This window comes from Anoplopoma fimbria, chromosome 15 (genome assembly GCF_027596085.1).
Source record: "Anoplopoma fimbria isolate UVic2021 breed Golden Eagle Sablefish chromosome 15, Afim_UVic_2022, whole genome shotgun sequence".
NCBI lineage: Eukaryota > Metazoa > Chordata > Actinopteri > Perciformes > Anoplopomatidae > Anoplopoma > Anoplopoma fimbria.
This window is the reverse complement of record NC_072463.1, coordinates 19,299,378-19,318,794: the sequence shown is the minus strand read 5'-3', so window position 1 is coordinate 19,318,794 and position 19,417 is coordinate 19,299,378. Positions and strand designations below refer to the sequence as shown.

At 41.1% G+C, this 19,417-nt stretch overlaps 1 protein-coding gene across 5 annotated transcripts; it reads right to left on the bottom strand.

The window, feature by feature from the left end:
• Window positions 1-19: 19 nt before the first annotated feature.
• chrm5a (cholinergic receptor, muscarinic 5a) lies at window positions 20-17,805 on the bottom strand. Of its 5 annotated transcripts, none has more exons than XM_054614496.1 (2): window positions 17,717-17,805; window positions 20-1,874 (listed from the first exon to the last, which is right to left on the bottom strand). In XM_054614496.1, the coding sequence occupies exon 2, from the start codon at window positions 1,802-1,804 to the stop codon at window positions 224-226; it is 1,581 nt and encodes a 526-aa protein (XP_054470471.1). In that variant the 5' UTR covers window positions 1,805-1,874; window positions 17,717-17,805; the 3' UTR covers window positions 20-223. The 5 variants fall into 5 exon arrangements, with proteins under 5 accessions (XP_054470471.1, XP_054470468.1, XP_054470472.1 ...); XM_054614493.1 differs by having other exon boundaries at window positions 17,592-17,798; XM_054614497.1 differs by lacking the exon at window positions 17,717-17,805 and adding an exon at window positions 10,855-10,934.
• Between the last annotated feature and the right edge of the window lie 1,612 nt (window positions 17,806-19,417).

Here is a 19,417-nt window from a genome sequence, read left to right as displayed (position 1 = left end):
TTTGATAAATTGTCTGATTTTCATTTCCAATGTTGGAGCAGTAATTAACATATACTGTGGCAGACTTAATGATTAATGACCAACTTAAATTATAAATTGAACCAGCTCCTGGATATAATATTCTTACCTCTACTACTGTGTAGAATTCAAGTTCATGAAGCAAAGATAATCAATAACATCATATAATTTACAGCCATACACCATCATAAAAAACAATAACAGTTTATGTCAGTTTGGAGCTAACCACAGGGTTTTGTCCATACCAGTATAACTTCTCCTCAATCCTTTTCTTCTTCCACTGGCAAAGTAAGAGCATACGGAAGGTCTTTTGGAAAGTCTTGTTACAAAGGGCGTAGCACATGGGGTTGACGGTGCTGTTGACGTAGCACAGCCAGTAGCCCAGATGCCAAAGTGAGACGGGAATGCAGTCTGAGCAGAAGGTGGAAATAAGCACCATGATGTTATAAGGTGTCCATGTTAGGATGAAGGCCAGCAAGATGGCGCTGAGAGTCTGAGCTGCCTTCCTCTCCTTGATCAGCACCATCCTCTTCCTCTTGGTGATCTGGCTCTTCAGCGTGGCGTCTATGGGCTTGGACGTCGAGGAAGTGGACGGGACGCTCATGGACTCGGCGGAGGAAAAGGTCGGCGACGCCATTTTGGTGTCTCCGTTTTTGCTGTGTTGCTCCACGTGAGCGTCTTTGGCCACAGGCTTGAACTTGTAGGACACACATTTGCTGCTCTTCTGAGAGTTGCTCTTGGGTGGCGTCTGGAAGAAGCTATCCTCTTCATAGCTGCTGAGCTGCTCGCTCTCACTGCCCACTCCACCCTTGACGGTCTCACAAGCCTGGTTCCTGAAGGAGGGCTGGAAGCCCCCTGGAGACACAGGCCTGTCCTCATCCTCGGACGAGGCATAACTGTTGAAGGTGGTCAGCTGACCAGCTTTGGACCACTCGTCATTGGTGGTGGCTGCTGATTTGGCCGCATTGCTCCTGCTGGAGGAGGACCAAGAGGCTTGATTCCTGTCATGTGAAGCCTTACTTAATTTACAGCTAAAACAGGATCTGATTATGGTCTTTTGAGGCTGGACGACCCCAGGGTCAGTGGGATAGTTAATCCCCTGCAGCTCCGCCAGATCTTTGGTCCTCTTCTCTGTCTCCTTGTAGATTCGACAGTATAGGATAGTCATGACTGATACAGGGATATAAAAGGCAGCGATGGCTGTCCCAAACGTTATCACAGGCTCAGAGAAAAACTGGATCTGGCATTGCCTCTCAGGGACAGTCCTTTTCCCTACAAAGTATTGCCAGCAGAGAATAGGTGGGGCCCACAGAATAAGCGACACCAGCCAGGCCAAACCTATCATGATCCCAGCTCGTTTGGGAGTCCGCTTCGCCCTGTAGGTCAGGGGCCTGGTGATGGAAAAATATCTGTCAAAACTGATCACCAACAGGTTCATGACCGAGGCGTTACTGGCGACATAGTCAAGCGCCAACCACAGGTCACAGGCGAGGTTCCCTAAGGCCCAGTAACCCATCAGTATATACGAGGTATACAGATTCATGGAGAAAACACCTATGATGAGGTCAGCAGCGGCCAGACTCAGCAGGTAGTAATTATTCACTGTCTTCAGCTGGCTGTTGACCTTAAAGGAGAGCATCACCAGAACATTCCCCACAATGGTGATGAGGCTGACTATGGCCGACACAGTCGCAATGGTGATCACCTCCCACAGACTGTGGGTGACCAGGTGGACATCCATTGTGCTGGTATTTACAGTGGAGTTCAGGACACTGTCTCCCTCCATGGTCTCCTTGTGTTTAATATATTCCAACCATGACAAGAGTGTTTGGATATGTCATTTTCAGAAAGATCTCCTGGTGAGAAAAGAAGGAAAATGTTATTCTTTATATGTAGCCAATAGATGACCTAAACTCAGCATGTTGAGCATCACATATTCATGTGTTTGTCATGCATCCTTCATGGTAGAAACATTCACTTTAGTTAATTTTACCGACATTTTGTATTGTCATTGTTTTCACTATTATGTTTCAGTTCCATCTACTGGAAAATTTTCATCATGCAGCTCACACAATTAAATCAAGCTCATGCGAGTGTACGCATATGGCGCTTTTAGGCAATCTCTGCAAACATCTGTGGTACATTTCAAAAATCCAGGTCATTACATAATTTGATTCCCTGCTCTAAATCTTCGCTGTTATATTATTAGAGCATACACTCAATTTGTAGCCCACTAAGATGAACATTTCTTGATGAAAATCAAGCAACAAATGATGGTAGTAAATTTGGCTATTTTTTACGTTTACTTGTCCGTCTATATATACAAACTAATCTCTGCACAGAATCATCGGTAGGTGGAGTCCTTCCCAGCATGGAAATATTATATGTTTTATAGTCAATCAAAATTAATAATGTTATTTGTTATTTCTATCAGTCAAATGTATCAACATAATTTCCCCTGAAATACTGTAAGTAGAAATAAAGACCTGAAATGCGACTTGGATATAAGTGTGAAAAACTACCTGGTGTACTCTAACGGAGTCAATAATGTGCATTCAGCCATGAAATTGATGCAGAAGATGCTGTCTGTGCCCAACTTTGAGGTTATACAAATCTGCCTACATTTCAAACTCACAGGCAGCTAATTTATCAGTAATGCATCAAATTCCTATTTCTGCAATGTATACTTATCTTTTTAGAGTGATGGAGCTAATAAATGCAATAAAAGCAAAGTTTTTTCTTTGTCGAGAGTCTGTGCAATTCCCTAATCCTGCAATGAATTTCATCCCTTCAGCACTTTAGGCTTTAGAAAAAACAACAATGTTCTGCTCCTGTAGCAGAGCTGCCTGTGTGGTCATTTCCCTCTTTAGAACATCACTTGAACACCTAAATGTCAGGAGTGCTCCGTCTCGAAAGCCAACCACAGAAGCTTCTGTCCAACTCAGTACATAAAGTCATATTGTCTTGTCTTTTCTTAATAAGGTTTGGACTGACTACTCACAAACTAGTCAAGACACAATGTGTCTACAATATAAAAGATGTTCGTACAGTTCTCACAGGTAACTACACACCCTCCACCAGTAGAGGGAGCAAACATCCTACACATATGGAAACTCACAGCACAAATATTTCCCTCACACTCAGCTTAGAGCGGTGGTGTGCATGCACATTTCCTCCTAGGCTGCTGGACGCACCGATCGATAGTGGCTGAGGGGCTGCCCATGCCAACCTCGACATGGGAGTTCGAAACAAACCCAGGGGAAATTTCTGTGTGTTGATGTCTTGTCTTTCATGACCTACAAAACAGGACAGTGCCATGTGGTCTTGCTCTTGCCTTGAGAGCTTTAATCAAATGCAGTGAAGCAGCATTAAATCCCCTGGGTTTAAGTACATTTGTATAAGTGAATGATTATATTATTTTGGGTAAACACAGATTTTTGTTCATTCAGACGATACAGTATTTGAGCATGAGGCTAGTTTCTGAGTCACACTATCCGTTGAGACAAGTTATCACTCCTCTCTTAGGAAATACATTGGCATTATACCATTGGTTTTCAGCTATACCTTTTGATCTGCTTAGAATTAGGGTACATCAGTGCCATGTTACAGCCCAGCATCTGGTCCCTCTGCATGACCTTCCAAGACCTTGTCATCTCAAGAATCAGTACTTTCTATTGAAAATGATCAGTACAACAGCAGTGGTCTAAACCACCATCAGGGAGACAGAGACAATTTGAGGCTCTCAGTGTTTTGGGTAGATCATCTCTGCAGAGAGAATCCTCCATGTGGTTTGTGATAGTTGAACCTCTGGGCCGTCAGCCAGAGCTGGCAAATGTGTGTCTGTGTGCTGGCACGCATGTGGCCTGAGAAACAGCTTTACACGCCCTCACCCTGCAGTGTTTCGTTACACTGGGACATTTTTTTTTCTTTTTCCTTTATCTGTTTTTCTTGATTTTTTAATTTTGTCTTACTGAGTTTATTGTTATGCACCAATACACCAAAGCAATTTACTCTCAAATATGAAGACCAACTGGCAATAAAACAGATTCTGATTCTTCTTCTCCATTCTCCTGGTGGCTCATGTTCTAAGAAGATCTGCTCTCCCTTATGCTGAGCTCCGCCTTAAATTTCTTGCAATTTAACCCACAATGCAATGTTTCTGACAAAGTCACCACCTGGTAATTGAAAAATAATTCCCTCACTCATCAGCATTTGTTTGACAGTGCCAGCAGCAGCCTGAGGCCCACACAAATAACATTCCAGTCACTGAGGGGTTCCTCTTGCAGGTCTTAGATTGTCCCTTATCTTGTTGTAGAATGGCATTTCATATCACATCACTCAAAACCCCACATCGCTGTTTAGTGCAGGAGATGTCACGGTTGTGTCCATAGAATTCTCTGCTATTCTCTGGTATGAACAAACCGTTGTTTGGATCTTATTGCTACCTTTAGCAGAAACCCTCAAGACGAGGTCTTCATGGAACAATGGTTTCTAACTTTTACTTGCCAATTAAATAGCACAACAGCACACAACTATGATGGTGAACATGGTTAACGATTACTCCGGCTAAACATAAGAGACTTAGCAGTATTGTTGTGACCATGTTAGCACTGTCGTTAGCATGTAGCTTGAACATCTAGAACAGCCTCACAGAGCAGCTGATCTTATTGACAGTGTAATAGAGTGCTGCAGGAATGAGTCCTAAAACCCAGAAATAAGTTTGTATTTTAGCACCTTCATTTCCCTTGTCTCAAAGCCAATGAGTTTTTCAGTGGGTTTTTGGTTAGATGCTTGAGATAAGCTCTGTGGTTAACACAAGCTTAAGAGTTTTTAGTGTGTTGTTCTACACTATAAAATACGTTGGTTTTGGAGCTTTCAGTGTCTTTCAAAGGGCGGCTGGTAACAAGTGGCTAAATGAGACTACAAAACATAATCACGGCAATAGTCAGCCTTGACAGCCTGCTTGTGTATACTTGCACTCATGCGACCGTGGTGTAGTTAATTTGTAGCGTATTGTTAGTTTTTAAGTTTTTCTGCATGCACTTCCAAAATCCTAAAATTGCTGTTAATTTGTGAGGATTATCTTGCTGAACAAAACATGTTAGTATCATAAACTAGTCTTTGCCACATGAGTTTCTGAACTGATCCAAAATCCAATGGAAAAATCCCATTGGCTTTCTGTTGAGGTAACCAGTGAGATGCTAATGTCCTGGGTTGACCCTACAAAAATATATCATCCCTGCAGCACTCTATTCCTATTTTGTAGTGTTCTATGACTCATTTTAACCTGTAGGGACCCAATTCAGTGTAGCAGGAATTGAACCAAAATACACCAGGTGGTATAAAAAGAGAGTTTTTCCAGATATATATAGTGTTTTCTATTATTTTCCTTTTTCAGAACAAAACTTAAATAGGCTGAACCATCAGTTATTATGTTTGATGCCAGAAATAATAATTCATTAGTGATGACTGTTGTGTTGCTGTTGCACACACACACACACACACACACACACACACACACACACACACACACACACACACACACACACACACACACACACACACACACACACACACACACACACACACACACACACACACACACACACACACACACACACACACACACTAGAATAGACTAGTTTTACCTCTTGACCTCAACAGGTAGAGCAAGTCAAGCTTGCTAATAGCTTCTAAATCGAAGCAGGAAGCCTCTTAATGGTACACTCAGAGCTCAGAGTGTGAGTGTGGACTCTGCATCACTATAAATAGTGAATATGGTCCGTCGTGGCCTATTTCCGATCTTTTTATGGATGCAGTTTGGTATCAAAAGAGCTTTGTGATGCTGTCTGGTCAGAAAGGCTGTTATTAAAAACAACGACAATGCTGCAGAATATCTGGTAGCATACCGTCTGTATTGTGATAAGGTTATGTAGTGTCTGAGACTGAAGAAATGATACCCATCAGTATGAATCAGAGCCAAATAGAAGTCTTGCCCTCGCTCTTGCCAGGTAAACAAAAACCTCCTAATTTCAGATACATCCTAAGAGTATTAGACTACCACCTAAAATATCGTGAGAGCAATGCATAAGTAATAGTCATTGATCCAGTGATTAACAGAGCCTGTGGTCTGTGGGTGAGAACAGATAACACAAATCTGCCCAGGGCCTCCATACTGAGTGCAGAGGCGGACATGTTGAGGGGTGGCTTCCTGCAGGTCCTCTGGCACCTGGCCATGAGTGCTCCTGTGCAGTTGCTCCATACACTGGCCCCCACCAGGCCTCCCAGTCATACGTAACCTTTTTCTACACTCTGATTTGCAGCACAGCAGAAACACGAAAGCAAATGTGTGCGTCTGTGTGTGTGTGTGTGTGTGTGTGTGTGTTTGTGGCTTTGTTTAAGAAAGGGAAAGAAGATGAGAGAGACCAATAGAAGAAGAAGGAGAGAATAGAAGAGAGACAAGTCAAAGCAAAGAAGCCAAAGGACACCAAGTGTGTGTGTGTGGTGAGTATGTATGATATGCAAATCAGCCCAGAGCTTTTTGGCACAATAGTTTGCGCATCCTGTATGTAGTCAGCCCACTGACCCATGGTTAACATTCCTGCATATGTGGCATTCTGGATGAGGAGTTAAGAAATGCTTGAATCATTCTGTGTATTGAGCAACGAAGGAGAATGAAAGAGGATTTAAATTGTTCAATGCAAGATCCGGCTCCCAAACATGCAACCTGAATTATGTATCAGTGGGCCAGTGTTTATGGCAAGTAGAAGTAAGAATGGACTTTTCTGCTTTTTGTTTATTCAATGCCTAAATGTTTTCCCCTCTGTTAGTTTAAAATAAGAAAATAACACGATTTAGGCTACATCTCTGCTCCGAAGAGAAATGATGATCATTAAATTAATATTATGATCTGCTAATGGACGCCCCACTGGTTTTGGCAGGTACTTAAGGGGCTAAAACGCAATTGCTTTATGCATCGAGGAGTCCTTTTTTTATGAGCCGCAACACGTTTCATTAATGCCCCATCGTTTGGATAATGATCTAGCTATAAACTAATTTGTGTTCTTGTATGAAGACTTTTCTAAATATGTCCTTTGCTGTTTGAGCCTCTCGGTTGTTGATTTTTCCAAACTTTTTTACCTTATTTTCCCTATGCTGATGTCACATTTTTCTACAAAAACAATGATTACATTTTTAATGACATCAAAGCTGTTTAAATATTCATTTTTAGTTAAATGGTGGAAGTTTGGCACCTTGAGGGTACACTCATAAGATTGCTCAAAAACACATTAAGCTTCTATTTCAGATTGTTAATATACTTCAAATCTAGCAAACCACATATGACATTAGAGCAAATGATCTGATGCCGTAGTTTTTCCCTCCTGGACAACTCCCAAACCACTATTGACAATTTAACAAAAAAGAACATTTAAGGAGAAATTGCTGCACAAAAACAGTCATTCTAGGGGTCTACAATTTAGTCACAATTTCCCCTAACCCACCAAATAGTTTCTTATTTTATGGTGACTACTTCCAGGGTTTTTTAAGCACCTTTGTACATTTGTTGCAGCACCTCTTAATATCTGTGGGGACTGGATGGACTCGTTAAAATCACGCTTCACTGCTTAATCCTTTCGTGTTTTGTCATTTCCACTTAATCAAAGAGAACGAGGGGAAAGGCGGTGAGAGCCTCGGCTTTAGCTTTTGTAGACAATATTAATTGATTTGATTTTTTGGGCGTGGAAAGAAATATAAAAGGCATTTTCAAAGCAGTTGAAATTTAGATACCATTTTGTTATTTTCAGATATTTTGAAAGACAAGTGTAAAGGGAGATACAAGTAAAGGGGTGACAGAGAAAATAGCAATGTGCCATAAAATTGGTTGCACTACTGGCTAAGAGACATAGAAATATGTTGAAAGATGGATGAGTGTATAAAATAGATATGCTGCTATTTGAAGAGGCAAGATATTAACCGACTTAAAGCCTATGGAAACACACATTTCTTCAAGGTATTCAGAAATAACTAGTAAAAATGGATCAGATATGTGACTAAATCAATAAATATCTAATCTTATGTACGGCACTGTTCTGTACTTCCAGAAGATGCAAAGCACACACACATCTTTCTAGCAGCACATCCTCTGCTGCTTTCATTACAGTAAAAGGCTACATTAAAAATACATGCTGAGATCTCTCAGACATGCACTTGTGCACACATGACGCTGCATCCCCTTAAATCCAGGTCATGCCTTTGTGCATTAATGAAAAAGTGCATATTCAATGACTCGTGATTCTCTAGAGGCTGTGAAACAAGTCACTAATGTAAAGAGGAAGGATGAAAGATGTACATACTCACAGCTAAGTTTCATCAGATCTCACAGTCTCCTGTTTAAGGGCACACTGTGTCTTCTGGTGAGAGCAAAGTTCATGGTTAATCCCTTTGTTTTGCCTGGGAAGCCTTCGGGTCAAGTGTGGCGCTGAGGAGCAGGTTCACAACACAGTTGGAGAGAGGATTGAGGTTGGATGGGAAAATCCTGCTTACTTGACCCTCGCATGCCAGAGGGGTCCGAGGGGAAAAAGTATGAGCACGGAGGCAGAGGAGAAAGAGGACGAAGAGCAGGATGAGGGTGGGCACCAGGTGGCTTCGGTCATCCCTGCTCAAGAGGCGCAGGGTACAGCATCACGTTCCCCCTCGGCCATCCAACACAGCCACAGTGCGTCCAGATAAGAAAAGTATCCTCAAGTTGCAGAGCATCCTTCCTCAGTCATTCATAAATTAGTACAATCGGCTCAGGAACCGAAGGCAGAGGACAGGAGAGAACTTTTCCTCCCAGTGTGAGCTGAGCTGGATGAGTTGCCTCTCAGCCAAGTTGAAGCAGAATGTCACTGAGAGGCTGCATGACGCCTGAGCCAAGTCACTGCTACCGCCACTCTGCTGCTGCTGCTGCTGCTGCTGCTGCCGCTGCCGCTGCATCTACTCTGACAGACACAGATGTAGCTGACGTTAGCTGGCTGGGAGGAGAAATTCCCATAGGGCTGAATGGTTCATCATGTTTCGGGACAGTGAGCATGCAGCTCAGACCAAAGAGGAAGGAGGGAGGGCGGGGGGGGAAGAGGTGGCTGGGTGACTTCTAGGGGTCTGTTTTGGAAGGTGTGGGGGCAGGAGGGAGGATGTGTGTAGGTGGTGAGGGTGGTGTTCAATCAGAACAGTAGAGCCAACACTTGCTTTTGTGTGGTTTTACCACGTAAACCATTAATTACGTCCAATGGCAAATCCTTTGTGTATGTTTGAGATAATAGCAAGAAGAGACTGTGTTTGAGCAGCATTGTGGCTATCAGCAAACTCATCTGCAGAGCATAAAACACCACTGCTGCCTTTGTGCCCTCATGGGAGAGGGCTGACATGGCTGAGCCAGATAAGCAGACTACTGAAGTGACAGATGTTTTTCATTTGGACCTTTGTATGTGTGTGTATGTGTGTGTGTGTGTGTTTGTGTTTGTGTGTGCGTGCACGCGTATATATAACATGCATGTCATTGTGCTGATTGGGGAATTATTCCCTCGGCATTCGGCGTCTGACCTGGATTGCTGTAAAGTCCTTATATGTTTTAATCCAGATGATGGTTGCTGATCTGTCCCATGAGGTCCCATCAAATCACCAAATTAATACTAATAAATCCTGTTTACTGCCAATATATTACTTGGAATTGTAGAATTCCCTGGAGGTATTGTCTTTCATTTTATTTATGGCCCCTGCTCATTTTCACAAGGTCACAAGAGAAAATTAGCTCTTGACCGCTACTCATAAATTGCAGAGAATAATTAAGTTTGCTCAGTTTCTAAGCTTCAGATATACAGTAAGGCTGATATATTGTATCGTCTAATAACATGGTTCCCAACATGGTCATAATATGATTAACATGCCAGAAAATAAGAAAGCACATTTTTTTTTGTCAGACTTTATTCTAATTTGTGCTTTTTTTCTTGTGAATCATGGATCAAGTCAGTTATGCTTTACCTGGAAGGGTCACAAGCCATAAAGGTTGACGGTGGTAATTAAAAAAAATTAAGTAAAATGTATCAAATGTGATTTACAATAAACAACGTAGAATGAATAAAGAAATAAAAAGAATGGAGATAAAAGTTGTTCGCAATGATAATAAGAAAGTCCAATGTGTTGTCACACAGACTAAAGAGCTGCAGAGGAAGCTGGTTAGTGGACTATTGATAGACGACTCTCCCTTCTATACTTCATATTGACATTTGTCATAATACAGCTCTCGGGCACAAATGATTTTGCGACTAGGTCAGAGCTTCATGCCAATTACATGATGGATGTGTTTCATGAAAATCCTGCCACATCTGTTCCACAGAGCACTATGTATCTCCACCCGCCACTCCAACCTGGCTGAAAGTCTAATCTAAAGCTATTTCCAGGCATCCGGCCAAAGGACAGATACCTGGCTCATCATTCCCGTTAAATCGCTGATCGACACAAAGTTTACAGCCTAGTCATGTGTTTTATGCGATACAGCCACACATTAACACTCACACAAAAGCTCAGGTGTGGACATCGACGTACTATTGCCTTACAAGCTCATTCATATTGATTATACTTGCAGGATCTGTCCTATTGATTAAATCACAAAAAGGTCTATTTGAAATCATGTCAGGCTTATGAATTATTTACTTTCTCATTAAAAGCTGATTACAGACCAGTAAGTGAAATAAAGCACCTGACCTTTGACATTTAAGCCCCAAAAACATAATGGTTTTCCAGAAACCTAAAAGTGCTTTTTCTTCCGGATATCTTTTGGATTTTGATCATCCTCACCTCATCCTCTCTGAAAAACAATATTCACAAGGCTTCTGACGATAGCAGGTGTGGGGGCATCAATCAGACAGACATTCTCCTCTGTGCTCATTTGCATCCTGAAGGCACGGCTTGCTTTTCCACAGGTCACTATCTGATCGCTGCATGCCTGTGAGAGAGACAAGATGGGGAAGGACATCAACACAGCCAGAGATGGATTGCATCTGTCCACGGTCCACAGGGGCTTGTTTATCTCCTGACCCAATTGTGCACCCACATGATGGCAAAAAAAAAGATCGGCCTCTTCACGGTGCACTTCTGCAACCTTTTTTTTTTAACTCTGAAAGTGTTTGTGCTCAGCGTGAAGGTCTTTTTCCTGAAATGAAACTCGGCAAATGAGCTCCATTTAATTTAATACTGCCTTTATACTTTTTCAGGTTTTTCATTTTCAAATTAGAGAGTAGCTTTTTTTAATCACTATAAACAATAAAAGATCCAGCAGAATAACCAGAAACAATCAATAGCTCACTCTGGAACCTCCTTTAATCTAGTTGATCCCCGGCATACCGCACTGGCTGAAAGAATTGACTCCTCTGATGTCCTTTTCTCATCAAGGCTTTGATGTGCAACAAATGTTCTGCAGTCTTGCCTGCCTATTCCTCTTTTTTCTCCATCTCCCTCTGGCCCCAAGCAACAACTCCTTTTTGACATAATGATTTGCCAATACCTCGTACTGTTTCAGTGGATTTACTAGTCCCCCGTACTGTGGCGCTCGCTTTTATCCCCGAGTGTAAAATAATTGTTTCTTAGATGATAAAATACACAACATGTTCCTGTTTCCAGCTATCTGCTGCACACATGCCTTGTTTAAAGCCTTTTGATGATTGTGTGCGTTTTAAGAAAGCAATCAAATATTTGGTCATATTCATTCATGATGTTTAGGGTCATGAATGCATAAGTGCTCACCAAAATTAGAATCAAGAAGCAGTATATGCGTCACTGACGAACAGTAAATGAGCGAGCCACCTGCTTTGTACACCTACTCTATGTACCAATCAGCATGGGGCTGGGTGGCACATGAGCTCTTCCTCTCTACAATGCAACTTTAATGTTGCCTTGACAGAGGAGATTAGGTGGTAGGCAGCTTTGATTGAGCTGCTACTGTGGACTTGTGTTTTGCACTCCTTTGAGGACATCCAACACCGACTCCTCAGACACTCATGTACTTGTGTGAGTTTGTGTTTGTGTTGGAAAAAGGAAAAAGCTCTCACAATTCAGGAATAACAGGATTGGACTCAAACGCAAGTGCGGAGATTTGGAAGCAGCCGGTAGAGTTCAATGGATTTATTTAAGTAAATAACCAAAAACTTAAATTTGAAATAACTAGAATGGTAAACGCTCAAGAAAACTAAACAGTAGGAGCAAGGCTTGACCATAGAAACAAGAGATTAAGGCAGAAAACCTGACACAGGGAAACACACAGACTAAATACACAAGGAACTAATTAACTAATGACACTCAGGTGGGCAGGAAGCAAACAAAACATGACACATTATCTTTCAACATAAAAGAGAAAAAAAAAAAACAAGACTATGACATAAGCTCTCCATCTTTAAGCAATTGTGGTAAAGATTTATATCACAGCCTATGAAAGCGTTTTTAAGTTCGATAATCATCAAATGATCGTCACTGTTAAAGGGCTACACCTTCACCCGGAAACACACTGAACCAACCTTGGCAAAGCCCCACTGCTCCTCTATCAAGCTGTCAGAGCTACCATGAAGCCAACACTGTCACTAACTGCACCCCTTGAACAAATATCATAAACATTAATATTCATTATAATATAGAATATAATACATATTTATATAAATAGATGTTTGTCTGATTCCACTGTAATTTGTGGACTGAAATCGAGATAAATCTTTTTTGTTTAGTAGCATCCCTTTATCAGATAATCTACCCACATTTACTCCTAAACGCCTAACACTGGACTCCAATTGAATGAGGGATTGTTTGTTCTATATATTTAATTTCCCCTAATAAAACAACTTCATAGCTGTTGTTCCTCTCATTAGAGTCCACCCACCGCCTATCTTTTTTTGGCATCACATTTTTATTGATTTTCAAGATATGCATTAGAAATCCACAACAAGTTACAGTAAAAAACAGGACAGAAATGACAAGGAGAGGGGGACAAAGAAAAAACTAAACATTTAAGAGATATATAAATAAATACAGCTAGACATATACACACACCCTTCTCCGTAACCACCCACTCCCCTCCCACAATTGGCGATGCCCACCCCCCATATACATCTCCATATATTACACTAGGGAATGTGTTATGATATAGTTCGATTAGATAGGTTCTTGGATTTTGCTGAAATCTAAATATCCTAAGAATTTTTATAAAATCAAATACAAGAAAAAATAGGGAATAAAAGTACTTTTGTATAGCATAGGTGACTGACACTTTCACAATGGTATATTTGCAAAAAACACAAAATACCAGAAAGCTCACCAGTATTAGAGTTCATCTCCCATTTTACACCGTTGCTCTTGTTTGCAGGTGTGTGATACGCTAACGCGCTCCTGTGCATACTGACGGAGATCCTGTTGAGGACACTGTGTACAACATGTCCAGCCTCCCTCACCTCCCTATCAGGTCGTCCAGTCACCATCTGTCTGAATTAGTGGTCATCAAAAAGGGTGTCAAGGCTTCAAATGAGCTCGGCCAATGAATCTTATCAGCTGCGGCCAAATTTCTACTGTGTGGAGATAAAAAATGAAAATATTCAAACACCCATTTAGCAAAGCTTGCCCCAGCCTAACCCTGGAGAGACAAAGGAGGGGAAAGACGACGCTAAAAATAATTGATCAATATTTGATCTCTCTCTCTCTCTGACTCGGTTTGTCTGGGCACTGCCATGCTCTCACGTTGGGCTGAACTTGCAGGGTTGTCTGTGTCTTTTTAATTACTGTAATTCAGGACCACCCGTTGAATGCCTCCATCTGCCCCTCTCTGAGGTGAAGGATGGGAAAATCCTCCAAAGAGAGAAGGCATGAAATCCGACCTTTAGTGAAATATATCCATCATGTTCCACGGACAAGGAGATTATCTTCATGTTGCTTCTTATAAACAGTAATCTGTTAATTAATTTAAACTCACAGTTCATCCCAGTAACACTGCTTGTTCTTTACTCCCCTGTTGAGATGAATTCTTGTGTCCATCTCCAGGACATTGTTCTAATCTGCTTCATTCACACGCTATGCTCTGATAGGAGAGGCCCATCTCTCATGCAGTATCCTGAGGTAAGTATGTTTCAGTGAATACACTATCTCTCAAAGTGGAAAAGCTATAAGCCGCCAGCCACAGTATCTGCTCAGGCTGCTTATGAGAGATGACGGTTTTCTCCACGAGGGGAAGTTTTGCAGTCATGTCTTCTGCTTGGTCAGTGGAGAATAAAAAAATGCAACATGTACACCCTTTAGAGATATAGAATGTAGGTCTTCATTATAATGTTTGTGAGATTTTAATGAGCCATGTCCACATTACTGTCCAGGCATTCATGTCATGTTGTCTATATTGTATACTATACATATTTGAGTATGGTGTTGTGTTTTTCTAGTTTTAGTTCAGTTCTAGTTTAAAAACTGAAAGTGATTAAAAATCTTTATATTATCCATTTATGTGGTCTGTTTTGTGATTTATGCGACTTGGCTACTACTACTCTCTTTGTCTATCTATGAAGCATTAAGATTATTTGTTTATAGTAATACTTCATTTGTTTTTGTTTTTTTTATGAGAGATTAGAAGCTTGAATCAACTCTTAATTTTGTCCATTTGAATCAAATCAATTAACTGCTTAGCATCCTCTCGGTGATGACACTTTTGTTTTCTGTTCTACCTTCCATAGTCAGGCTAGCTGTTTCCTCCTGCTAAGCTATACAATAACCGTCTTTCTTAGTTACTTTTTTACTCTTTACAAACTTCAATTTGATCATTAAACCAACACTATCTCTGCATCAACATCATATCTTCTAACCCAGTTACAAACACAACTTTTTGCTTATTTTAGAAGATTTTATCCTCCTGAACTTCATTTGTCTACTTCAAAAAAAGAAGACACACTCAAAACAAACAGAAATGGTCCAACAATGTTTTTGGTGGATATAATATAAATGATTGCTTCAAAGACGGAGCACATTCTAGCTCTGAGAGGACACACATCACATCAAAGCGCTGCTACATTTGCGACTTGTTACTAAATCAAAGTACTCTGTTGAACAAAGAGAACTTTTCGCACAGCGGTCTCTGCTTTCTGGTAGATAAAACTTTTTAATTTGAACATCCAACCTACAACTTGTGTATGTGGCCTGGATGACACTATTACTGTAGATCCTGCAACCAAAAACAGCATGACCCAGTTTCGAGTTTTCTGCCTCCAACAATGAGAACGCCAGCTGACCCACAGGCCTAGTTCAGTGTGAAAACACTTTAAAGTGCTCCGATTCTGCTGTAGTCATTCACAAGAAAAAATCTGCTTATATAACCAGCTGAGCTGTCAGGGTAGACCTGTGACGGGTTTGTGTGATCTGGTGTTATGTTTGTCTGGGAGAAAAGGGGGACAATTTGGCTAAACAGGTGAGTGGTTTCGCTCCAGAGACCTTTTACTGTTCTTTTGTTTTGACAGCACAGATCTGTCATAAAGGAGTGATGCTCAGAGGGCCATCTCTTACCGGTTACCTGTCTGCTGACAGCCTGCTGAGTCAGATGAAGGGCAGGCATGGGGTGCATGACAAACAGATGTCTCACTGATTTCTAAATGAGAAGTTTCAAAGTAAAAAATAACACGGTAGGCTGTGCCACAAACAACGGAGTTATGAAATGCAATAATACATTGAAGGCTCGATTCATGTACTGTAGGTTCTGTCTACCCACATTTATTTATTTTTGTTTAGTAGCATCCCTTTATCAGATAATCTACCCACATTTACTCCTAAACGCCTAACACTGGTCTCCAATTGAATGAGGGATTGTTTGTTCTATATATTTAATTTCCCCTAATTAAACCACTTCATAGCTGTTGTTCCTCTCAGTAGGGTCCACCCACCGCCTACTGGCATAAAAACACTGACGCAGCGCTGCACATCTCTCACGCACAAACAAGAAAAAATAAAAGTAAAGAGTTCAACAGCCCATTAGTTAATTCAGAAAATGCAGGCAAGATGGATCTAACCATGGTACAATTATATTTAATTTAAACAATTATTTGAGAAATGTAAAACCAGTTTTGAATGATTGAAGCTCATTTCTTTAACCATGCCTTTTTTCCACTGAATCAGGGGGAAACAGTTAGCCTGGCTCTTAGGTAACAAATCCCACCTTCCAGCATCTCTAAAGCTCATTAATTAACACATTTTATTAAGTTTCTTTAATCTGCACAAAAACTAAAGAAACTAAATGTAGCAACAAAAGTTCTGGGGCTAGCCATTTCCGTCTGTATCCACTCCTTGTGCTAAGCCAAGCGGCTGTTCGTGGAAGCTTCATATTTAGCATTCAGATTTGAGAGTGGTCAAATGTTAATTAGTTACATTTCGAGTCACAATCCATCACTTGAAAACACAAATTGATAAAGATGTCTGTGAAAGTGGATAGTCTATAGCATTAACTGCAAGAAATGGTTGGACACATTTATTTGATGAAATTGCTTTTCCTCTTAGAGCATATAATGTCAACCCCCCAAAAAGGGCTCTACAGAATGGCTTTAGAGAACAGAACCCAACAGACACATTTAAGTGAGCTATGGCATGCACTTCAGACACAAAATGAGAAATAACCTCACAAGGAATGGTGATAAGATGGAGGCCTGGGTGGTAGAGGGAGTAATAAATGACAGTCAGTAACAGTGGAGTAAATTGTGAAGCAACAAACAGCAGAAATATAATGATAATTGAACAGACGTCTCTCATTAACTTGGTTTAATGTGATTGGGAGGTGTTTAAATGTGATTGGTAATCAAAGAGTCAGCTGACAGTGAAGTGCACTGTAAGAGCTAAGTCTTCATTCATCAATTGTCATTTTAATCAGTGGTAATGAAAAGGCTCTCTCTGCAGCCTTTGTGCTGACCACAATGAAGAAACAAATGTAAAGGAAACATAATCGCACACCCGTAGCCACGATGCAAAAGATATTTAATAATTGACTTACTAATTATTAAATATCTTTTGCAGTTTGGCTAGTGTGCGACTATTTTTCCTTTATGGGGAAAGATGTCAACAATGTAAAGATAGTAAAGATAATCCTTTCACTTTTATCGCAAGTCATAACGGTTGCAAGGATCCTTTGCCGTTGCTTCAGAGTTTGTTCCTACTTGTTACCCTTCCATTAGCGTTTAACCTCATAGCAAACATCCCCCAACATCAAGACATTGCAACCAAGTACATCAGATGTTTGTAGCCATTTAAAATGGAATACCTTTGGGAGGAAGTGCGTCTTTGTAAAGAGTTTCATTTCAAATCACTGCCAGGATAGGATGAGCCAGGATTGGTTTCTGCTACAGTACAGCATTCAGAAATAAGATAAGAGGCCGTTTCACAGGGTAATATTATTCACACTAAGCTAATGAATACCGATCATTGGAGAATAATGTCCATTTCCTTAAATCACTTTGTTGTTGCCATACATTGCCTCTCAGAGTACTGACTTCAAACATGTTTAAATATATATTCTTGTGCCAGATCCAAAGACTTACGGTCAGAGAAAGGCTGCTGCTGGCTCTTGTTTGCTCTTCTTCTTCGTTTGAGGCTCCATGTTTGTGCTTTAACTAAAAGGCAACAATGCTCAAACAAGGATTTAGTCAACTAAATGGGGACTTACTAAATGAGAAGAAAGGACAGTGAAGAACAGTCGCTCCTCTCAGCATAGAGCAGCTGAGCAAATGGCATTTACAACTGTGACTGTTCAGATCCACCTTCAGGCAATGCATTTCCCCCCACAGCTGAACATCATTATTCATCAGCAAACCTGTGGAGACAACACAACAGTACGAGGGAGAGGAAAGGAGAAAAAGTATAATAAAAAAATAAAATACAAGGCCCATAGGCATCGTAGCATGAATGTCTGAATCACATACTGTGGAGGTTTGGGCTTATTGTTTTATACAAAAAAAAACCTTGACAAATTATGAGATATCCATTGTGTTTTGACGACAGATTAAAAACCAAAAGAGAAGCAATCCCTCCAGTGTCATTCTAGTGTCATGTTCTTGCTTTCCAATGTTAATTGTTGTTTACCTGTTTTGTGTTTTTATGACAAAAACACAAAAGAAAAGCAGAAAATGTAAAACAGCAAAAAAAAAAAACTTACTTTCTGCACATGCACCGTGGATACATTTCGTCATTTTTGCAATGCAAATGGGTGAAGTGTTGCTTAGCCGGAAAGATAGCCTGAAAGAACAAAATTGATGCCATACTCTGTCATAGAGGTGAATACTGAGCTGCAGCAGCAGTCAGTGGAAAACTCTGCCGTGCTTGTGCTGAGTATTCAAATCACAAGCCATAAGGAGGCTTTTCACTATACTGCTGCCCGTGGGCTCTGGTCACGCTCGCTGCTCTCAGCCTCCTGGGCCCACATTTTGCTGATAAGTAGAGACACAGTCGAAGTCTGGATTAATCTTCAAATCTCCAAAAATCTCACCAAAAGTGGCTCTTCCACAACAATATTTGACGCGTTTGAGGGCAAATGCCATACATAATGCGACAACGTGACAATAGGAAAAAATGTCAAAAACTACATAAATCCACTGTGACTCATCTCCATGAGAACAAACAGAGTGTGTTTTGTGTTCTGCATGGTGACTCATTCACTTTTTCCGCCGCTTCTCCTTTCGTTCTGTCACTTTCGGTCTCTATCGTTTCTCCATCTCTCCATATCTCTGTCCACATTCCCTGGAAAGCATTTCATGCCTGAGCAAAGTGCATCTGCTTCTCTTCATCCATACCCCATTGCTCTCTGTATGGCCTGAGGTCCACAAGATTTTTTTGATTTTTTTTCCGGTGACACACTGAGGCCTACCTCAGTTCATGAGAATGCACCTGGGGACCCATGTGTCGACAGTGAAACACTCAAAGCACCTACAGTGTACCGTACGGTGGAACTGCCTCGAAGCCCGTTAAACATGCACGCCTCGGTCAAAACCACAGACAGATGACAGACACATGAAACAGCCTCCCGTCTCCCCCTCTTGTCTGTACATATGCTGTCTGGCTCCCTGACATTTGCTGTCCAGCAGTGTTGGAGCGGAGCTGTCAGAGCTCATCTCATCTGCTTCCTGTCGCACTCACACACCATCAACCACCTCGTGACTCCATACAGCTCAGTGGCAAAATGCCTGCGGAGGAAGGACAGGAGGAATAATTCTTGGATGGCGTCGGTCAATGGCAGTGGTAAATCAGAGCAGAACAGTGTGGAATTCAAGCAATGTTACCTGAAGTATGAATTATATCATTTAGCGAAAGAAGGATACCGCAGCTTCCCTGACTCCCAAATCACAGCACGTGTTTTATGCTTTTCAAATGG